The sequence below is a fragment of the Betta splendens genome, chromosome 16 (genome assembly GCF_900634795.4).
Source record: "Betta splendens chromosome 16, fBetSpl5.4, whole genome shotgun sequence".
Classification (NCBI taxonomy): domain Eukaryota; kingdom Metazoa; phylum Chordata; class Actinopteri; order Anabantiformes; family Osphronemidae; genus Betta; species Betta splendens.
Genome location: NC_040896.2, coordinates 11896368 through 11917182, shown reverse-complemented (window position 1 = coordinate 11917182; position 20815 = coordinate 11896368). Strand labels below are relative to the sequence as shown.

Sequence of the window (20815 nt, the reverse complement as noted above, 5' to 3'; positions counted from 1 at the left end):
ATAGGAGAGGCCCGTCTGTGGGAATTCATCATTAAGATTCTCCTGGCATAAAATCCTGGAGACGAGCTAGAGACAAATGTTCTTTGGGAAATCATGACAGGCTGGATTCCACTGCTGCCAGCTCCTTGGTGATATCTCTTTTGTCGGAGGAGCACCGATGGTTGGCCTGAGACGCCGTTAACGCAGGGCCCCGGAGATGGAGGGCCGCACGCGTGAGCGCCGCACGACCTGAAAACACACCCACACATCCGCAAACAAGAAATGCCGTTTGTTGGTTCGTTTATTTGCTCTTTCTCCACAGGAGGAAAAGAAGGGGGAGACAGGTGGAGGTTTCGTCGTGCAGGAGGAACAGGGGGGGAGGGGGGAGAAACGGGGGAACGAACAGAGTTGTTTGACAGAAGAGGGGGCTGTGGAAGAACCGTCCTGTGGAAGCCGTCCAGCGAGCATGCATAGGTGTGAGTGTGAGCGTGCGCAGGTCCCACCTGCCGGGCTGCCTCCTCTTAAACAACATACGTCCAAATTCTATATATACTGTATGTCCGATTGCCTCGAATCCCCTTTGGTTGATGAGAAAACTGTTTGTTTTTTTTCCAGGCAGTGATTCTTCCACTTCGACACAGCAAACAACGTACTGTACACTGACGGACAGACACAAATATACAGCACACACAAAGAGATCGAGAGAAAGGAGGAGAAAGGCAGAGGCCCAGAAGCAGATTTGAAGTGCCATGTCTGCAGACGAGTTACTGTAACCAGTGGAAGATGGCAGTAGAATTATACAAAATAGAGGAACTCAGCTTCAAAGCGGCTGAGTGACAAAAAAACGTGGTCAGCAAACCTTAGCATCCGCAGAAGTATATTTGGCTTCTTGTTATTAGTTTATTCATTCATTGAGATTTAAGAAACAAAAAAACCCCATTTTGAAGCAGTGTCTTTTGTGGTTCAGTCTGGTCCATGCATGTTTTTTTAATTGAAACGGTCAGGCCCGTTTGAATGCATCAGCAAATATGAATCAATATAATCTTTCCTGCACATTACACTGTTAAAACTGAGACTCAAAGCAAAAGATACTGCTCCCAGAAGGGTTGGTGCTCACAAAAACCAAACTGTACAAGCCGTCACATTATTGTATGTCTCCCCACCAAGTAATGGTTCAATAAATAAATATGTGCCACTGTGTAAAGACATTCTGCTCACAGTTTCGAGCCCTCTTAGGTTGTTTTATGATCTAAACAGTGAAAGAAAACCATGATATTTGTTGTAACTCAGAGGTGCTGAACTAATCATTCGCTGCTTCCTGCCGTGATGTTCGTCTGCTAATTCCTAAAAGTAGAGCAAAATAAACCCGCTTTACAACCATGACACATCGTCTAACTTATACTGGTAGGGATTTCAACAAGTCAGTAGAAAAATAAACGTTGTCCCCAACATTGCATAAAGAAGCAATCGATAAATAAATTCATTCAAGTCAATAAACTGTTATTTTATCTTTATCTTAAAAGCTCCTCACACAATCATCGAAGTGAGAGGAGAAGGTGCTCCTCAACAGAGAGAGGATGAAAACAGTGGTTGTACAGTTTGTAGCGAAATACATCAGTGAGTCATGCACAGAAAAGTCACTGTTCACTGGTGACCTCCCATTTCCCCCCAGGCAAAAGAAAAAGGGGAGGGGGGGGCGTCATCGCCGCTATCGCACTCGAGGCGTCTGCTTCACAGTAATAATGAGCAGGAAGACACCGGTCCGTTGAAGTCCTAGCTCTCCTAGTTCTATTCCCTGATTGGCCGATGGAGCAGCACTCGGTCCAGACTGTACTGCACTGATGGACACGAGCCCCCCCCCCCCCCCCCCCCCCCCCCCCCCCCCCCCCTCCTCCTTTTCCAATTTGACTTTTCCTTGCCGGGCATACGTCCCAAAGTAAAGTGGGAGCTGAGCGGCGTAAAAAAATAAAGAAATTATACTGTACTAGAACAGTTGTGACTGAGTGAGAGGCAATATTTATTTACTCAGACTATTTACATGTGGACAGCAGGGCTCCTCCCGGCCTTTCGTGGAGCCAGTGCGGTGCCTGCCTATTGCTGGTTACAATTTAGATATTTGTATGAGTGTGTAGCGATGGTCTAGGTGAATCCATGTTTAACATGTCTGAAAGATCCCCTCGCTTGTCTTTGTTTTCTGAGAAAGCCTCGAACTGGTCCTCCCAAACATCGCCCGTGCTCGTCCGCCTGTCTTCCAGTACATTCAATATAGCGGATATCGTCCTCAATTTAACCCCACTATATCTATGGAAAAAAAGCAGCTGACGGATGGCGAGTGGCTCGGTTTTGGTTGTCGATGGTGCTGAAAGCTTTCAGAGTGGGAACTGTGTAACGTCAACAGTGCAAAGGCAACCTCTGATCTGTTGGATCGCATCAGTGCAAAAAAGATTTGATTATGCAGCTCTGTCTTCGCGTCTCTGTCGTGGAACCCGACGCTCGGGCCCGCGGCGGGCCGCCTGAGGCCCACCTGGAGTACTATGGCTCAGTGCAAAGTCTATACAGTGCCGTATAGGACGGGTGCTCCATAGTACTCTGACGAAGCATGCATACAGAGAGACAGAGTAGGAAGCACGCTATCTTACAGTACAATCCTTATCTGTGCAGTGTTTAGCGTGTGCAGTCGCAGGGCCGGGCCGGATCGGGCCGGGCCGGTCCCTGGGTTGTGCCTCGGACGTCCTGCTACCACGTCATCAAAATAATCGATTCTCAAAGGTTCCGCGGCATTTCACTTAAATGCCCACAATTTCCGAGCCGTCTCCAATTCTGCGTGACATCGTTTGCGCCAATGGTAAAGAATACTGCGAATGTCAGTTGCAACAGGGAAATTAAATTGATTAAACACTAGCTAATATGTCGAGTAACAGCTGTAAACAGAGAGGTTCTCCCGTGGGAGAACTGTTATATCTTATTATACACTTATACATAGATTTTTGTCTTGTTCTTTTTCCTAATTTGTTATAAAATAATTCTTATCATAATGTTGAATCATATTAGATTTTCTTTATCAGGGTTGACTTTGCTTGTCTTCATAAAACGCATGCATGTTTCCATTTCCCTCTGCTTCGCCTCAGCGTTGATGGAAACATTGTCTCCTCCTCTTCACCTTCTTCGTCCTCAGGACTCTCGGTTTGTTTACTTGTGGGATGTAAGGCTTACAAAGAAATAGGTGTCCTTTGTTGCATCAGCTCATGTCTCGTGAAGAGTCACTTCAAATCAGTGTTTTGAAGAATTCATCTCGCAACAAAAACGCTGTGTCTTTGATACCTGAAAAGGACGAATTAATAGATATATGTTGTATTGTTATGTTCATTCCTTGCTGACTCCCAGGTGAGTTTGCAGTAAGGAGCTTCCTAAACAACCACAAGCTCAGTTAGTTGCCATGGAAGCGGCTGGCCCCTCCTCATCCTCCTCTTCCTTCTCTTCTAACGTCTGAACTAGACCAGAGGTGACGTCCGAGGTCTTCCTCTCCGTGATTGGCTCTGCCGACGGTTGCCCCGGACTACTGCCTCCGGAGGCGTCCCCCTGTTGCGTCGGTGGGGTCAACGTGGCCGGCTCCAGATCCATGCACAGAGTCACCTCCTCCTCCTGATCGGGACAGACACAGACATGGCTCCGTCAGCTTAAGTCACACGGAGAAGCTGAGAGAAGCTGACATTCGTCAACTCTGAAGCTGTAGCGTTATGTAATTTCACCCGGCGCTCACCTTAATCTCCTCCTCCTCCTCCTGCTGCTCCAGCAGCGGGGAGTGCTCGGTTCCCACCATCTCGTCCCCCGAGGGGACGCACATGCTGGGCTCCACCACCGCTGCCACGCCCACGTAGCCGCCGGCCTCTGCCTGGTAGGCCTCCATCTGCCCCGAGTTCCACAGGTCAACCAGCGGCGGGTGCACCTGGTGGACCAGGCTGTGGATGGTGCTGTTGGGCGTCGCCTGCAAAGAGTGGTTGGCGCTGTGCAGCCTGTGCTCCAGGGACTGGAAACAACAAGGACAGCGGTTGCAAAAGAGCGCCTCAATACACACAAACGATGCTGACGGACACGATGTAGTGCAGCTGCTGTGATTTATCGGCGCCGACAGCGAGGGCGCTACCGTAAACGGCCCGAGACTCCACCTGTGCTCATTCTGTCACCTGTTGTTGCTGATACTGCAGAAGCTGCTGTTGCTGGTAGTGCTGGAACTGCTGGATCTGCTGCAGCTGCTGCAGTTGACTCTGCTGCTGGAGGTTGAACTGCTGCTGCTGTTGCTGCGACAGGAAGTGGGCCGCGGCCTGGCCGTCGTAGCCGTCGGTGCCCATCACGTAGGAGCCGGCGGCGGGCGACGCCACGCCGGACGGGTCGCTGTTGATGGGGTCCCAGGCGTCGGAGGACGAGAGGCAGTAGTGGCCCTGGGAGACGTACGTGTGAGGCCACACCTCTGCCGACGAGTGGTGCAATATCTGATCTGGAGAGAAAATGGATTCACGGAGAGCGAGAGAATGAACCAAATGAATCGGAGCTGGTGGCGCTTGATTGCTCGACACCTGGCGCCGGTGTCAAACTGTGCGGCGTAGATGCAGCTGGATTGAGTTTCTCTCTCAGGGGACGCAAAGCAAACGCCGCCACACGTTCACTCCCAGCGCTAAACGCTTATTTACTTAAAAAGCGATGAGCTAATCTGATGCAAACGCAATAATGAAGCGTCGCACCCTCAAGGCGCCCAACAAAGAACCCAGTGTGACTTTCCACTGGAGGAAAAAAAAACGTTTGTGGACTAAAACTGTCCAGAGCCACTATTTAAACCGATGCGGCGCTCGGTTTCCTGACCCACAGTCCATTTAGGAAAATGTGAAATTAATAATGAGGGAACCCTCCGGCCGGGAGAGAGGCGATGGAACAGTATGTTCTCATTACTACGCAACATGACAAATGCTATGGTGCAAGCTGGTCTGCACCCACACAAACACTTCACACACCGAACCGTCCAGTCATACTTTAAAAAGGGAGATTATACTTAACTATGTACTGAGGAATTACTACATTACTACTTTTTATGCTGTGACCCGCCTGCAGTTTGTGGTGTGATGCTGTGTGTGTTGTGACGCAGCCGTGCTGTGTGTGTGGCCCTTTACCTCGACTGGTGATGCTCTCCTGGTTGACCTCGCTCAGATGGGCCACGCTGCCCTGGTTGGACCCCGACCGAGGGCTCTCCCCGTCCATCGACGACCAGGCTAGAAGTGTGGCCTCAGAGATTGCAAACTGCTGTAGGATACCTAAGGTCCGATTCACAGGCCGGGTCAGTCAGCACATGCCAGCAGAGAGCGCTAACACTGACTCGGTGCGAGTTTCCCAACCTGCGGCGAAGCGCGCCTCCTTCTCGCCATCGCTAAGGTCACTGTAGGCGTCGTTCTCCAGCCGCCGCTCCTTCTCCCGCTCCTGGGTGGTGATGCGGGACTGGGGGAGGCCACCTGAGCCCACCGTCTGCATGCCCCAGTTCTGCCACTCAATCATGTGAGCAACGCGACCTTGCGCCATGGCCGTGGGCTTGGTCACTCTTTCCTTCATGGTGCGGGTCACCCCTTTAGTGAGGATGACGGCACAGACGAGGCGGCGGCGGGGGGGGGGGTCCGATTAGGAGGGAGTAGAGATGGTGGTGGTGGAATGAGGAAAAGAATAAAGGGGGACAGAAAAGAGACAAAGTTGTTATTGTCAAGCTCATACACATTTTGGTCGTGGCCGGTGTAATGGTAGGTGATTGTATGGGAGTCCAAGCTTGATGAATGAGTTTGGGAATTGTGATGAATTTACAGGCGGTGTTGACCACCAGTGACTGATGAGTATTTCAATAGTTGATAGAGAGGTTACGGTTTTGTTGGATGTTTCAAGTGGGGTCAAGAACGCGGCTGTGCCTCAACGAGAGTCTTGGTGAACGCACATAGTACAACATCACGGGTTGTGAAGGTTGTACTCGTGTGTCTAATGAGACTCACGCTTCACGGAAGTGCGGGAGACAATGGATGAGTCCTACTGGGGGGGGGGGGACCATGGGATGAAATGGGTTAATTGGGGTGAGGCGGCTGAGCAGCGTGAGCAACGAGAGGCCGGCCTGTTGACACCACAGCTCTCACACCTCCGCTAAGCTGCGCTGCCTAAGCAGAAAACGGCTCCGTTTCCTCTGCCGTCTGTCTGAAACCTTGACTCGTGCAGACGCTGCAGAACTTTTTTTTTTTTTTTTGTCAAGGGAAGAAATTCATTTTCCGCTAGCAAGCTAATCCCAGCGCGTATCTGCACATGGTGGCTCATACTGTGAACCCCTGGCTGTTTGATTCTCCCTGATGAGGCGCTTGAAGTGGGGACTTATGCATAAATTATAGAAATATATTGTGGGACAAACCAGTGCAGCAGCTGCACTTTATTGCACTGTACTACAACACATTCCATCGCACTCAAATAAACTGCACTGCACAAACAGCTGGATCACACCAACCACTGCACTCAACTCTGTTCAACACAGCACTTGACACAGTTCATAACACCCATACCATAATACTGCAGGGGACAGCACAGCGTCACAACCACTTCACATGAAAACAATAACGCTCCCGGTCGCACTCCCCTTCTCTCGACGCGACAAGCCGCGTTTCGATGTGCGCGTGCGCCGCGTTTGTCAGGTTGGATCGAGTTCCAACGCCAATGGCCTCTCGCGAGCCATTGGCGAGTGTCGTCACTGTGTGGAGAGGAGGTGAAACAGGGGAACCCGGGGCGGGTACCATGCCGACTCCAGCACCCGGAGGGAGCGGAGCCAACATGGGGACGGTTTACCAGTTTACAGCACAGACACACACCTGACACACCTGACAGAGAAGACTTAGCCAGAGCTCCGATGCCGTAGGCGTTTGAGTTCCTCTTGAGCCGAGGCAGGATTGACGTGGTGTCTTCCATAGACAGCTGGAGGGGGAGAGGAGAGAGCAATGGAGAGGGGGGAGAAGCATGGAGAAAGGATCGTATGGAGAGTGTGACAGGGCACACGAACGGGTGTGTGTTAGAGAGGGGTGAGTGGACAGGAGAGGTGATGGAGATGTTGGGTTAATACAAACAATACATCTCCATTGCCCAAATCCTGGTTCCAAGCTACCGTGTCATACTGTGATTCTGACTGCTCACTACCGTGCAGAGCTACGACCAACCGAGAGGTCGACTGTAAGGCCGAGGTGGTGGGGGATTGAGGGAGGAGAAGCTGAGCTCAATCAAACCAGGTGAAAGAAACGAACGCAAGGAGAAAGAAAAGCAGTAGATGAAGGAATGATGTCACGACACTTACATTGATTCCTTCCCATGAAAATTCTGAACGTCCATGCTGAGGAAGAGAAATAGGAGGAGAGAGGGATGGGGAACGAGTGGGAGAGTGACAGGGCAGAGAGAACATTGGCATGTGTGGAGAGGGAGGTGGGAGGAGACAAATATAGGAGGAGAGGGAGGTTTAACGTGAACATGCAGTGGAAGAGAAAGAAATCAAGAGGAGGGAGAGAAGAAGAGACAGATACACGGGATTTTCCAGGAATAAGAAAGGGGAAAAGAGTCAAGGACCAGAATGACAGGGAGAAGGGAGGGGATTAAACAGGGATCAGTTTATATTTGCTTAGTTATGTATAGCAGAGTGAATATGCTGCGGATGAATGAGTCTTTCCTCCGGTCGCTTGTGCTGCCAAAAACACTGAAAGCCAGCAGAAAATTGTGTGTGTGTGTGTGTGTGTGTGTGTGTGTGTGTGTGTGTGTGTGTGTGTGTGTGTGTGTGTGTGTGTGTGTGTGTGTGTGTGTGTGTGTGTTGTGTGTGTGTGTGTGAGAGAGACGTCAGCTCTGCACTGGATTATGATGCTGACGACAATGAACTACGCAGTCAGTGTTCAGTGTGTGTGTGTGTCTGTGTGTGTGTGTGATGTGTGACATTTTTATCTGTCATACATCTGTTTGATCATCAATATTATTTGGAATGTATTTTAAGTGTGTTTTAATGTAATCTGATGCAAAAGGAGAACAAAGACCACAACAACGTCCGTTGTCTCCATCGGCTTCATGCTCAGGCCCCATATAGCTCCTGGTAATCGATATCAGCCTCCTCCTGCTCGTTTCTTCACTTCTTCTTTACTTGTAATTCTATTCGTTGCTGCCTCTGACTCTCATCTCATACAGTATCGCTTTCTCTCTTAGAGTGAGTGGGTGTGATTGGAGATTTAACATATGTGGAGCCCTTCAAGCAGCAGGCACATCCCTGCATTGTGTGTGTGTGTGTGTGTGTGTGTGTGTGTGTGTGTGTGTGTGTGTGTGTGTGTGTGTGTGTGTGTGTGTGTGTGTGTGTGTGTGTGTGTGTGTGTGTGTGTGTGTGTGTGTGTGTGTGTGAGTGGGTGGGTGGGTGTGACTTGTGGGTTGTTTTTTTGCCCTAGGACTGAAGGGCATTCTGGGGTACAATGCATAAATAAATGATGGAATCAGTCCACAGTGCATTTGGTGCAAAAGTAGAGTTCCTTGTGTTTTAGTCCAAAATGGTTTCCTTCCCGGTGTCTACGAAATTAGTATAGCAGCGGGAGGAGAGGAAACGAGAGTAGAGGAGAGGAGACAAGAGGACAGGAGAGGAGACGAGAGTAGAGGAGAGGAGACAAGAGGACAGGAGAGGAGACGAGAGTAGAGGAGAGGAGACAAGAGGACAGGAGAGGAGACGAGAGTAGAGGAGAGGAGACAAGAGGACAGGAGAGGAGACGAGAGTAGAGGAGTAATGATGTATAAGAATTAGAAAGAAGAAGAGACGCCACTGCTGTCTTTGCTTTGGACCAACACTGAGCAGTGACTCGCCATCAAGCAGCGGAGTTAAAGCAAACAGCAACGGGCCGAACCAGAACCAGCGGCCGCTCAGGCGTCCCGCTACGCTGCCCCAGCTCAGGTGAGGCAGTGTAGCGGGCGCTAAGTGCAATCTGACGCACACAAAGCTATAGCGGAGCAGGTCGCGTTTGAAAACCAGCGGCCGCGCCGGTTCCTCCGGGGGAGCGGCGCCGGTCCGTCAGAGGAAGCCAGCAGCAGGAGAGAGCCTGAGTGACTGCCGCACACTTACCTGCTCTCCATCCTTCTGGACGGGCACGCCATCTGCCGCTGAGCGCAGGGTGAGGCGCAGGAAAGAGAAAGACAGAAATAGAAATATTCATTTAGATTCTTAGTGCAGCAACAAACTAACTCCAGCATAACTAAAATACATAAAATATTATGGTTACAGAGTTAGGTCAGTCAGCAAAACACACATCGGAAGTATTTCTCACCAAATGTAGGTTTGAGTATAATGGATTGTCTGAAACTTTCCAGAAACACAGTCTTTCACAAAAAGATCCATTTTCTTCTTGCTCTCGCTTTGGCCGAACCCTCGAATGTCGCTGACCTGCTCTATGGATCCCTCACACACGTGCGCTCAAAGCTGTTCACACTAGGAGGGGGATCATACACAAAGTCATCCTCAGAGCACAGAGCAGATGAAATACACGTCCTTCCTTGGATGAATTAGCCTTATTATCCCTTGTCTTTGCTGGCTGCCTAAATCCTAATTAAAACATTGGTTTAATTATGGAGGCTGCGGTGCTAATGGAGTTTAAACACAGCGGTCGTCTCCAGGTGCCTGCTCTCTGCACCAGCGGGTCTGGGTGGTGTGTGCAGCTCTCTGAGGGCCCCGCACCCGTGTCAGCGCCCCGGCTGCCGGTGAGCCGGGCCGGGCCGGGCCGGGCCGATGGCGGCCGCCTCCTGGAGAGCGCTGACAAACACACAGTTGCTTGTGGAGTCTGCGGACGTCCGGCGATGCCTCTGACCCACTGACCCAGTGATTCGGAAACATCAGCTCCACTCCGTCTCTGATGGGCTCGCAGATATTACCCTTCCCTCTGAACTCCTTCCCGTCGCATCAGATCACGCCAAGGGCAGCAGACAGGGGACAGAATTCATTCCAGAAACTGCCCCTCTGTGCTCTGACGGCAGGAATGTGCCAAGTCCTGCACAAATCGGCATCACCTTTCCTCATTTGTAGAATTAACACAGTATTTAAACCTCAGTCGTCCGGATTCCTGTTGAATTATTGTAAAAAGATTATTTTTGTATTTTTCTATACCTCTTTTTATTTCTATTCCTATTTACACACTGTCCATAGACTCATCTCACAGACATACAGCAGATGGCTTTGTTGAATGTATAAACTTTAAAAGGCAAACTTAAAAAAACTGATCTAAGTCTAAGTCTCCTGCAGCTCTGATGATCATCTGCCTCATCCCCGTGTCTCATTGCTTATTCTAAATGGTCTCTGCTTGAGCTCAGTGAAGACGAAGCCTTTGTAAAATCTCAGTGAAGCTCAGTGAAGTCAAACCTTTTGTAAAATCTCCTGCAGCTCTGTCATATCTGCCTCATAGATAGTTCCAGGCAAGAAAATCATGTTAGGATAAAAGATAAGAAAGCTGCGATAGAGCATTGTTTGTTGTCTAAGCTGCATTTGTTCCTGACAGTTCCCCCTCCGGCCCGTTGAGGGCGGTGTGTGCTTATCATGGGTTGATGTTCTATGGTTCTGCTTCCTGTTCTTTTCTGTTCACGTGTGTCTCGTTTCATTGATTTGAGTCTGTATTTATACTTGTCCTTCTCCTTGTTCTAGTTTCTGGTATGTTTCTTCTCCCCGACTTTGCAGTTCAGACTAGTTCCTTCATGCAGCACTTTACGTTTTCTAGGTTTCCTAAATTTTGTATTTCTAGCCGTGCTGTGATTTTTCATTCTGAACTATTAAATTGTTCTGATCGTCTCTCAATGACTATCTAACTATCACCCATTTGTTTGGCTGTTCTCTGAAGTCTAGTTTTAAAATGACTAAATATTCACAATCTGATCGAAGCTGAAACATGCGCAAAAGGGCGTGTCCACAATTGGTTCTCGCTACTTTACAGATGCTGCCACCATAACCCTGGTGTTCCCACGACCTCCCACCACCTGACCGACTCCACCCACTCATCCACCTGTTCCCACCTCCCTCCTTCACCCTGTAGCATAAAGCATGCAGCAGCCACAAACGCTCAGCTGTTGCCACGGTGAACTGTGCATCACGTGCGGTGCCTCTGTCGCCCTCTCTGATTGCCTGTTCCTGCCTCCTACTGTAGCTACAGTTTTGCATAGGTTTCATTGATTGCCTGCCTGGAGTTTTGACCTCTGCCAGTTCAATGAACTAGAATAAACATGGACTACCCTCTGTGCTTTTGAGCCTGGCCTCTGAGTCCGACCTTTTAGGATTTTAGAAAATGTATTTATATAAAAAAGGAAATGTATTGGATCAGCTGAAGCCCACTCCTGAAGTAAAGAAGCTCTATAACATCAGGCTTTGACATTGTCACAGGACACAGACACACATTTAGATGGTGTACTTTAGCTGTTAGAAATGAACTCTGCGTGACCTCAAACAGATTAGCCAAGCGCGTTTGACTTCTGTAATGTGGGGAGCAGTTTCAGATGGTTATGCACTGGCTGATATCAATTAAGACCGAGACCTATCTCATTTTCTGCCTGGTCAGAAGACATCGTCCCAGATTTCCTTCCCGTCCGAAAAGCTGTCCTGCAAACACCAAATGGACATAAACATGTCCTAATGCATCCCTGCATGCAGCCAGCGGACCCCGCAGCATCGTGTGACATGATGCACGCACTCAGTTCGGCTCCTTCTCCTTGAGTTTCTCAGCTTCTCCCCCTCCCCTTCGGTCAATTAGCAGATTAGCAGCCACTCTTCACCCACATGACTCACAGTATAGCTGAGCCATGCTCGCAGTAGTACGATCCACCACTGCAGAGCCCTCCAGCATTTACACAGCAGGACACAATAAACATTAAGTACGGTATATGTCTTTCTGTCTGTGAGGACAAGAGCGATCTATTTATGAAGTGAGCCACAAGAGTCTGAATGCCCATATCATGCTGTGATTAGTCAGAGCTGTTTATCGGCATCAAAGAATCCTTAGACGATGGGTCAGTGGTCGTGGCACACTCATTTCTGCTCCGAGATACAGTAGGTGATGCTCTTGCACTGTCACACGAGGCTCTGACTCTGCTCCTGAGGAGGCAGGATCCCTCCTTGAGGAAACAGCAACAACAACAGAGCACATGACCGGAGCTCTGAGCCAGCTTCTCTTCCCCCGGCGCTCCCTCCTCCCCCGCACACGCAGCGGCGTGGCGCTGGATACCCCCCCTGCAGTCATGGGGGAGCCAGGCTGAGCTCAGGCAGGGGGAAGAAGCCAGCGAGACGGAGGGAGGGAGGGATGGAGGGAGGCGGGGGAGAAAACGAATAGAAAAAAGAACAGGGAGCGAGCTGCGTGTCGGTGCACAACAAACGAGCCGAGATCTGCAGCGGCCGCGCTGTCAGCTCCGGCAGGCTCGGGCTGCGCGGCCTGACGGCTCCCGCTCCAGCGGGAGGCTTCCGAGCGTCATCCGTCCTCCCGTGCTCCCGCTGCCCTGCAGCAGCGGCAGCGCGGGGCCGCGGGGCCCGGCGCTTGTTTACCCTGACAGCTGCAGCGGGGCTGGTTGCCATGACGGGCGCCGCCTCGGAGAGCGGCCCTCGTGCAGCGGCGTGTGCGGATGCCAGCTCCGGAGGCCGACCCGACCGCAGCTGAGGACCGGGGGCCCAGATGGTCGGGGGACTTTAGTCGAGGAAACTGAGTGTGAGCCGCATACATGCAGGGACTGACTGCAGCCGTCTGACACTTGCAGAGTTACTGCCATTAATATGGCGAAATGACATGTCCAATCTACATGCCCCTGTCAGTGGCAGGTCGGACACGCCTCATTAATCGGCTTAGGCATGACAGAGGCTGCCATTTTGTGCAGGTGTGTGTCACTGATACAGAGCGGATAAGTTCAGCACTGGTGCAGTGATAGTGGTAACTAAAAACCCGCAGCTCGTAGTATTTGGCGAAGGCAGCGGCGGCGACGACCCGGCACCATAAACCTGATCGCGCGCGTAAACATCCTGATGGCCTGTTAAATATATAATGAACGTTTAGTCCTGAAATGGAAAGATGCTGTTGCGCGATTGTGTTTAGATGAAGCAGTCCTGCAGAGGGGGAGGAAATGGGCCCGGTAGATGTGTGGCCCGCTGCAGCGCACGCTTTGTTTTTACCGCTTTGATGTGTGAAGGAGGTTCCCCGTCTTCGAGAACGTGGCCTTTTTCCTTCATCAGCACTCGGGTGCTTGGTAGCTGCACGTCAGATCATCGGCGTTGGTCGAACGCCCGGAAACTCGCACTTCGGCGCTCTCAGATCAAATTATAGAGGTGAACATTCCTCTTTCACGGCATTATGTTTCAACTCCGTCACATCTGCTGTAACGTGCCCTCACACAGGCTGAAAATGATACGTATACAACCTACATACTCACTGACTCACTCACTGTGGCATCAAATGCCACATCGGCTCCCTGGGCGTGTAAACACATATTCTCCCACAGATAAGGGTCACCGGGTGTCACCGTGGCGCCGAAGGTGCTGCATCACTGACTCATTCACCTTGGATGCGTTCACGCGCACGCGGCCTGGACAGGAGCCGGCCGATCGGCTTCCGCCTCGCTCTGCCAGGTCCTCCGGGTTGCAGGCCGCCCGCGTGCTGGCGAATCTGGGACGAGGCATCCGCTTTTTGGGACTGAGCGTGCGTGAAGCGCGCGGGTGCGGTGGGGGCGTTGCTGTTTTTTTAATGTTAGGGAATCCCTCCCTGAAACGCAACCCAGTGACAGATACGAGCGGTGGGGAGACAGCATTCGCATCCACACATCATGAAAAGTATGAATGTATTCACCGTGCCCCGACTTATACCTTGATGAATGTTTTCAGCTCTTCCAGAAAACAGCGTGGCGCCGTGACTGGATACGGAAACGGTCCTGTAGCTTTTTACACAATTATCGCTAATAGCATCGACAACACTGCATCTAGAGAGCATGATGGTGCCGTAACAGTATTAGTAACACCGTGTTTGCCAGCTCTGGCTGAAGCATGCATTCGCTGCGTCGCTGCACCAGCAGGACTCCTGCTTCCAGTCACTTCGCAGCAGCTCCACGCCTTCCCTCGCTCAGCGGCCTCTCAAGGCCGCCGCTCTGCGAAGCGCTGATGGATGCTGACGTCTCGTCTCCCGTACGTCGCGGGAGGTCGGGGTCTGGGTTTCAAACGTAAACCGGGATCGCCGGCTTCTTTTTTAAACCGACAAATCAACACGTTCCTGCTGCTCAAGACAGCGTTTGCACGATTCAGCTTTTTCTCGGCCTATATTCACTTAGTAACAAGTGACAGCAACGCTGCAAAAATAATGTAAGCTGGAAAAGTTATGACATGTGAAAAATACTACTGATATTTCAGCTACTACTCTGATGTTTGTGAGGAATATGGAACCGTAAGCCAATATCCCAGCCTGTGAATTGGGAGAGATCCCGTTACCAGAGAGCCGACTTAAAGACAGATGCGGTCCTGCTGTTCCAGCTGTTGATCCGCAGTGAAGGAGGCTGATCGGCAGCACACGTCAATGCCGATCTCACCCAGGACAAACGCAACCACCTCTAGTGAATCTGTTGCTTGCTAGAGAATTGTGGGCAAACTGCTAGGGAACTCTTGGGCTTTCCTCTCTGTTCATTCTGTTTGTTTACACATTCATGTTGGATCGTAGCGCACACAGCTAAAGATATTTGCAAGCAGAGTTGAGCAGAACTCCACAATCTGCACCACGTGGGACTGGGAGCACACTGTGTATTTTAGATGTGTACTTATGCAAATTCTCTTTATCACAGTTCTTCACTGCTTATCTCTGATTAGGAGACGCAGCCCCTACTAGCAGAGCGGTGTTATTGGATTTCTAACGTTCTGTGAACACTTGTAAACTGAAAATCAGAATTAAAGTGTTCCCGGTCAGGTTAATGTGGCGCCTTCGGGTTCCAGGTCTGTGCTGACAGCAGGATCCCAACCTCCTCTTCCTCTGCGATGTGCTCAACCCGGTGATCTGGACCGGCTGCACCGCTGTAATGCTGCTCGGGCTGTATTCAGTTCACACCTGCCTTCCTAACTGTGTCACATAGGACTGTTTCCTCTGCGCCTGCATATTCTAGGTATTTTTAAAATGCTCTTCATCAAGTATTTACATTGAGCCGAGGACTTGCTGGAAACCTGCTTCTGACATCCATGACTTCCGCTCGGTACTGATACTGAGCATCACGTGTCCAGACTGACGCCTGGCCGTGAACATGTGTAAAAGTCTGATGTGCTGAGTAGCTTATCAATATTTAAGCCGTGTTTATGTTTGCTTTAGTGTGATTCATGCTGCGTTAAACTCCCTCACGAATCATCTCCATGCGAACGATGCAAAAATAATTCTTCCGACAGGCCGTCCTGGTCCTTCTGACCTTAGGCAGGGCTTGTTTTACATAACAGATGGTCCATGGGTTTATCCAGGAGGGTCCTCACCTGAAATCTCCCATCCAACCCTCACACCCTCGCCTGCACACTGATGCCCCTCCCTTTTCCGCTCTCTCCGCTCGCTGCCATCCGTCCGTCTCCCCTCCTCCCTCCCCGCCTGTCTGCCCGCACTGAAATTCCTCTCCTGCCGCTTATGTCTTTATCCCTCCATCCCCATTATTCATGCAAATAATAAAGTGCAAACGCCCCCGACAAAGGCGTTCTCCCCTTTCTCTCTTTCCTCTCTTTCGCCAGGCCATGCTGCCCTATAAATAAGCACTATCACAGTGTTTCCCCTCTCCCACCTCCCTCCTCTCCATCACTCTCTGCCTCCTACTCACACACATCTACATACTGCCAAACAGCATCATAAATCAAGGGATGGGAGGCGGGAGGTGGAGGATGCAACTACACACGCACACACACACACACACACACACACACACACAGTAGCACATTTCGACCACATATCGCCCTGCGAATCTTGCCTGTAAAGCTGTGTATAGCTTCTGTGGCCATACATCCACACTGCAATGACAGCTCACACGTACAGAGGCACAGTTGCAGGCTGCCCCCAGTCTCTCCAACACCCCTCGTCCCTGCAGGACCCCCCGTTCTGCTCTTCCTCGCCCCACCAGCGCCACCCCAACCCCCCTCTCTAACCTGCAAGGAAAGAAGGAACGAGCAGCGGGGCTTACTCAGTCTCCTGGAGCCGATGCATCCCATGGTGTATTCACAAAGGCTCTGGATACAAGCGTGGAACTGTTATCCAGAAACCGTGCATTCTCCCTCTTCCTCCTGCGACTCTCTCTTTCTCTTGGCTCTCGCTTTCTTTTCTTGCTCTCCCCCGTGCTCTCTCGTTTCCTCGCTCTCCCTCCTGCGCTTGCTCGATCACTCTGTCTCTCGCTCTCTCCCTCCCTCCCTCTCTTTCTCTCTATCTATCCTGCTCTCGCTCTCCAGTGCAGTGTCTTAGACGCGAGCCGGTTAGTAAGTCAGTATCCCTGAGGGAAACAGATTAGGACTAAATCAAGATGTGAGACATTATTGGCATATTTAAACAGATAAGCCGCACGTTTTTTTAATTATTACTATCTTTTGACGTGACCAGTGTCTTAGCTGTAATTTGCAGCATTGATTCCTATTACTGTTTTAATTTGATTACTCAAACTGATAACATTAAAATGAAACCGGGAATGTCTAAGCAACCACCAGCAACGGCCTAATGAGAGGTTAAAACAACAGTTCTATTGACTGCGTGACAGATCAATAGCCCAGTTGTGAGGGTGCCGGGTTGCCATTGTTGTGCGTGTCTCTGCACTGCTGTAATGTTGTGGAGCTAAAATGGGGGGTTCTCTCTGTCTCCCTCTCCTGAGTGCGCTCAGCCTAACAATGCACTGCAGCGGTTTTCTCCTGCCTCTCCATCTCCCTCTCAATAACCCTCCTCCTCCTCCTCCTCCCTCCTTCCTACTCTCTAACTGATCAGTCAAAAAATTGCACACGCATACGCCGATACTAAATAATCCGGAGAGAAAAAAATCAGCCGAGGGTTTTCCTTCGCGGTGGAGTCGCTGCCTGAGTCTCCACCTCTCCCTCTGTGTCGTCTGTCTGTATCGATCCGCCCCTAAACCGTCTCTGCATCTGTTCCTTGCGCTCTGCTCACTCTGAATAACACTTTTTAGCCATTATACTCGCATGCACGTCTATAAACCCACCTTTGACTCTCATTTCGGACCAACACCATCTTTCTCACCCCACTAACTCTCCTTCTGGGTCTGGGCAGACTGGTGCCCCTTTCTTTGACGATCACAAATTTACGTGAGCTGTTTCTACAAGTGTTAGTCGTGGGAGTGACGCAGGAACAGTCTGGACACAGTGTGTGTGTGTGTGTGTGTGTGTGTGTGTGTGTGTGTGTGTGTGTGTGTGTGTGTGTGTGTGTGTGTGTGTGTGTGTGTGTGTGTGTGTGTGTGTGTGTGTGTGTGTGTGCGGGGGGGTGGGTGCATGTGTGGACTCCCATGTTTTGTTGACTCCACACACACGGGGTGAGGAAGAAAGAGCGACATAGAGCGGGCCAGATGGAGGGAGAGAGAGAAGGGGAGCGATGAAGAGGAGAGCAAAGAACAGTTGAGTCATGTGCGTGAGAGGTGTGGGGACGATGCTGTGTGAAATAATAATTAGCACTCCAGAATGGACGCAGAACAAATCCCAACGATCGAGCCTGTTAGTTTTAAAAATGAACCAGACAAAAAGGCAGGGATGTAAAATACAGCTCACAGTGTGACTTTATAAGGCTCCACTGAGGTCATCTAGGTGGAATTATGCTGCTTTACACACCTGACCTTTTCAATGCGAGCCATATTTGGTTCCTGTTTCTCTTTATGAAAACAATGCATGCTCAAATTAGTTCTGTTTAATGACACTCAAACTGTAAAATGCTACAGAACATCCACAGGGCTGTTGGTTGAACAAGACAAACCATTATCTCGTAGTTTTGGACAAATGACATTCATATAATTTTCAGACTGACTGCAGCGCTTTAAAGCCGCATGTACAGTAAATACAGTATGACTGTGACAGAGCCTTGATAGATGATGAGCCTCTCAAAGCGAGACAAGGTCAACCACAGGAGGAAGGCTTTTTGACACTAATCTCACACATGATGCACGGCTCGTTCACGAGGATAACTGCGTTACACCGGCTGCGTCCGCTCCCTCATAACTCACACATTCACAGCCCCAACAAAGCTCGTATCGCGACATGAAACCACTTTGCAACACGTGACAGGCTTCGATCATGTTCCTGTCGCCGCATCTTTTGTTGTCTTATCTCGGGCTGATGATGCTGCGCTGAATATAAATGCGTCGCCGCCTGTTTGATATTATGTCGGGGACGCGCACGCAGCTCATTTCTGTAATCAGTGACTTTCATGTACCTGTCACTATCTGTCTATCAGCTACTGGCTGCTGTGTGGCTTCCAGTGCCAGGCTAATGAATAACAGCTTCATCGTGGTCTTGTTCAGTCGCTCTAAAAATGTTCTCTGCTGACAAACAGAAATGTCACTTTCCAAAGTCATTATAAAGGGAGCTCTGTGTTTTCTGTAAAAGAGCACAAACTTCATCTCCTCCAAAGCCTTTCTATCCATCAGCGCCCGCTGCATCACGTATCCCCTCGCCTTCATTCTCTCATTCTCGGCTGAACCCAACTGCTGCTAGTCCGTGTTACTCTGTGCGTTAATTGGAACCACATGTTATGCATCTGCCCCGAAGGAGCCGCCGAGTTAGTTACTCAGTTAGACACAGAATGCGTTTGTCCTGAAGGGTAAAGGAGGGAGACAGACAGTGTGACTTATCCTCCGCAGAAAATGTGCCACATTTAGAAGAGAGATGGGTGGTGAGGAGCGGGGGGGGGGGGGGGGGGGGGGGGGGGGGGGTGAAGGATGGGACGCCGGAGCGTAGGAGGTGGGCGGAGACAAATGAGGGGCATAAATGCTTAAAAGAGGCACTTTCCGATGAGAGGTTCTCTAATGGTTGTGCTTATGTGATTACGTTAGCCGTAACCACAGAGAGATCACATCTATGTTCATTTTGGGCTCGCGTGTTCTAAAATGTTTAACTGATTACTTTGAATTCTACAACCGGCGCGTCGCCTGGGCTGCTTCGCGCTCCTGTGTGTTCTTACAAAAGGCGAACCCTTGAATTCCAGGAGTTCCCCACTCTCCTCTATTATTTACATCTTTCTATCCCTCTCTCCTGCAATTACCCCACATTCCCTCTCCATCCAGCCCTCCTTGTCTAGACCACCACTGCTGCACTGTTTACCCTCAGATGCTTCTGGGCCCGGCTTTCCCACCCGACCCAGTTCATGATGTTTCCTCATCATGGAGCTCCTGAAAGACAAAACTCCCTCACGATCTCTGGATAATAAAAAAAAAATTCTTTCCTGTCATTTATACAAAATATTTCCTCAGGGCATTTTAGTGTAGTGATGTGTACCAGTGCGACACCTGCTGGAGGAACAGCGGAACTGTAGTCTGAGGCTGCCGTCACGCAGAAGCCGCTTTGGCAGCGTGGAGGTTTTTCCTCTGAGCGAGTGGGCCATGCTCCGTCAAAGGTATGCAGGTTCCCATAAGAATGCCTGGAATCTTTAAATGGCGTTCGCATTGTGAGAATCAGTCTCAATCCGTAGTAACAGTCCCAGTCTTTTTATTGACTTACTTATAGTGTGTTCATGATCAAACCTTTTGTCATTAAGGTGCCAGAAAGCAGTTTTCTTAGTAAAGGATATTGGATGTCAGCAATTAAAATGCCGTTACTTCATTGAGTAAAGTACTGTGCGTTTGAGGGAAAGACACTAGACTGAAGTAGTTGTTATGAATCAGAAAGGACCCAGGATCTAGATATTTTATTAACCCTGAGCACAAAGTTGTAAAAGTATAAGGAAGAATAAGGAGGTCCTGACTCACACGAGCCGGGGGAGCCGGAGGGGGAAAAGCAGAAGGAAAGATGAGACATGAAATAATGCGTTGACGGGAGAAGTGAGAAATGGAGTGACTGGGAAAAAACCTTGTGCAAAACTGCAGCACGCATGCAGGAGAGGGGGAAATCTGGCCGTTCAGAGGGAGGGGAGGGAGGGGGGGGATTGTTCATTCCAAGGTTTGGCTGGATTCCAGACCGCCTGGCGCGGATTGTGACACCCTCCTGCTTTTCTTCCTCTCTTACCTCCGAACAGACGGGACCCTGCAGCTTCCTCTTCCCTGCCTGATACAAAGTTTCCAAAAACCTCCCTCACCCTGACGGCTTCGGCTTCCTCATCGCTCCAACACAAAGAGGGCTCGTGAATTGGACGTGACCAACGCATTCGCGCACGTAGCTTCTCACTGCACATCACCACCAGTTTCTGTGGGAAAGAGTGAGTGGAAAGTGTCCTGATGGGAGCTGGGTGGAAACTGGGAGCGGGACCCGTGTAGGACAGTAGGCGGTCAAAGACCCCCGTGACCACTCCCTGTTGTCCACACACATGAATCAGGCACAAACAGGTTGCACAACCTCCACTGAGGAGCTCTGCATGTGATAGAATTCAGCTGAGACCTTCCCCGTGCTTTCACAAGCTGAATCGTGCGCAGACCTGCTAAGGTCATCTGTGAGAGAGAGCCTGGCAATCTCTGTAATGATACGTGACATACACTCTGCGCTCAACTCACCTGGTATTCGCTTATCTCAGCCGCTCACGTTCAGCCTTCAGCAGAGACAAAACACAGGAGGCCTTAAAAAAAACAGCATTGTTTGTATTGTTAAAATATGTAAAAAAGAACAGATAACTGATTATTATTA

At 50.2% G+C, this 20815-nt stretch overlaps 1 protein-coding gene across 7 annotated transcripts; it reads right to left on the bottom strand.

The window, feature by feature from the left end:
* Window positions 1-262: 262 nt before the first annotated feature.
* Window positions 263-16906, bottom strand: fam131bb (family with sequence similarity 131 member Bb). Of its 7 annotated transcripts, none has more exons than XM_029129027.3 (9): window positions 16186-16902; window positions 9113-9150; window positions 7331-7366; window positions 6855-6957; window positions 5364-5588; window positions 5142-5282; window positions 4164-4474; window positions 3740-4006; window positions 263-3621 (listed from the first exon to the last, which is right to left on the bottom strand). In XM_029129027.3, the coding sequence occupies exons 1-9, from the start codon at window positions 16211-16213 to the stop codon at window positions 3403-3405; spliced, it is 1368 nt and encodes a 455-aa protein (XP_028984860.1). In that variant the 5' UTR covers window positions 16214-16902; the 3' UTR covers window positions 263-3402. The 7 variants fall into 7 exon arrangements, with proteins under 7 accessions (XP_028984860.1, XP_028984866.1, XP_028984861.1 ...); XM_029129033.3 differs by lacking the exon at window positions 16186-16902 and adding an exon at window positions 9315-16076; XM_029129028.3 differs by having other exon boundaries at window positions 6864-6957; window positions 7331-9150; window positions 16186-16906.
* Between the last annotated feature and the right edge of the window lie 3909 nt (window positions 16907-20815).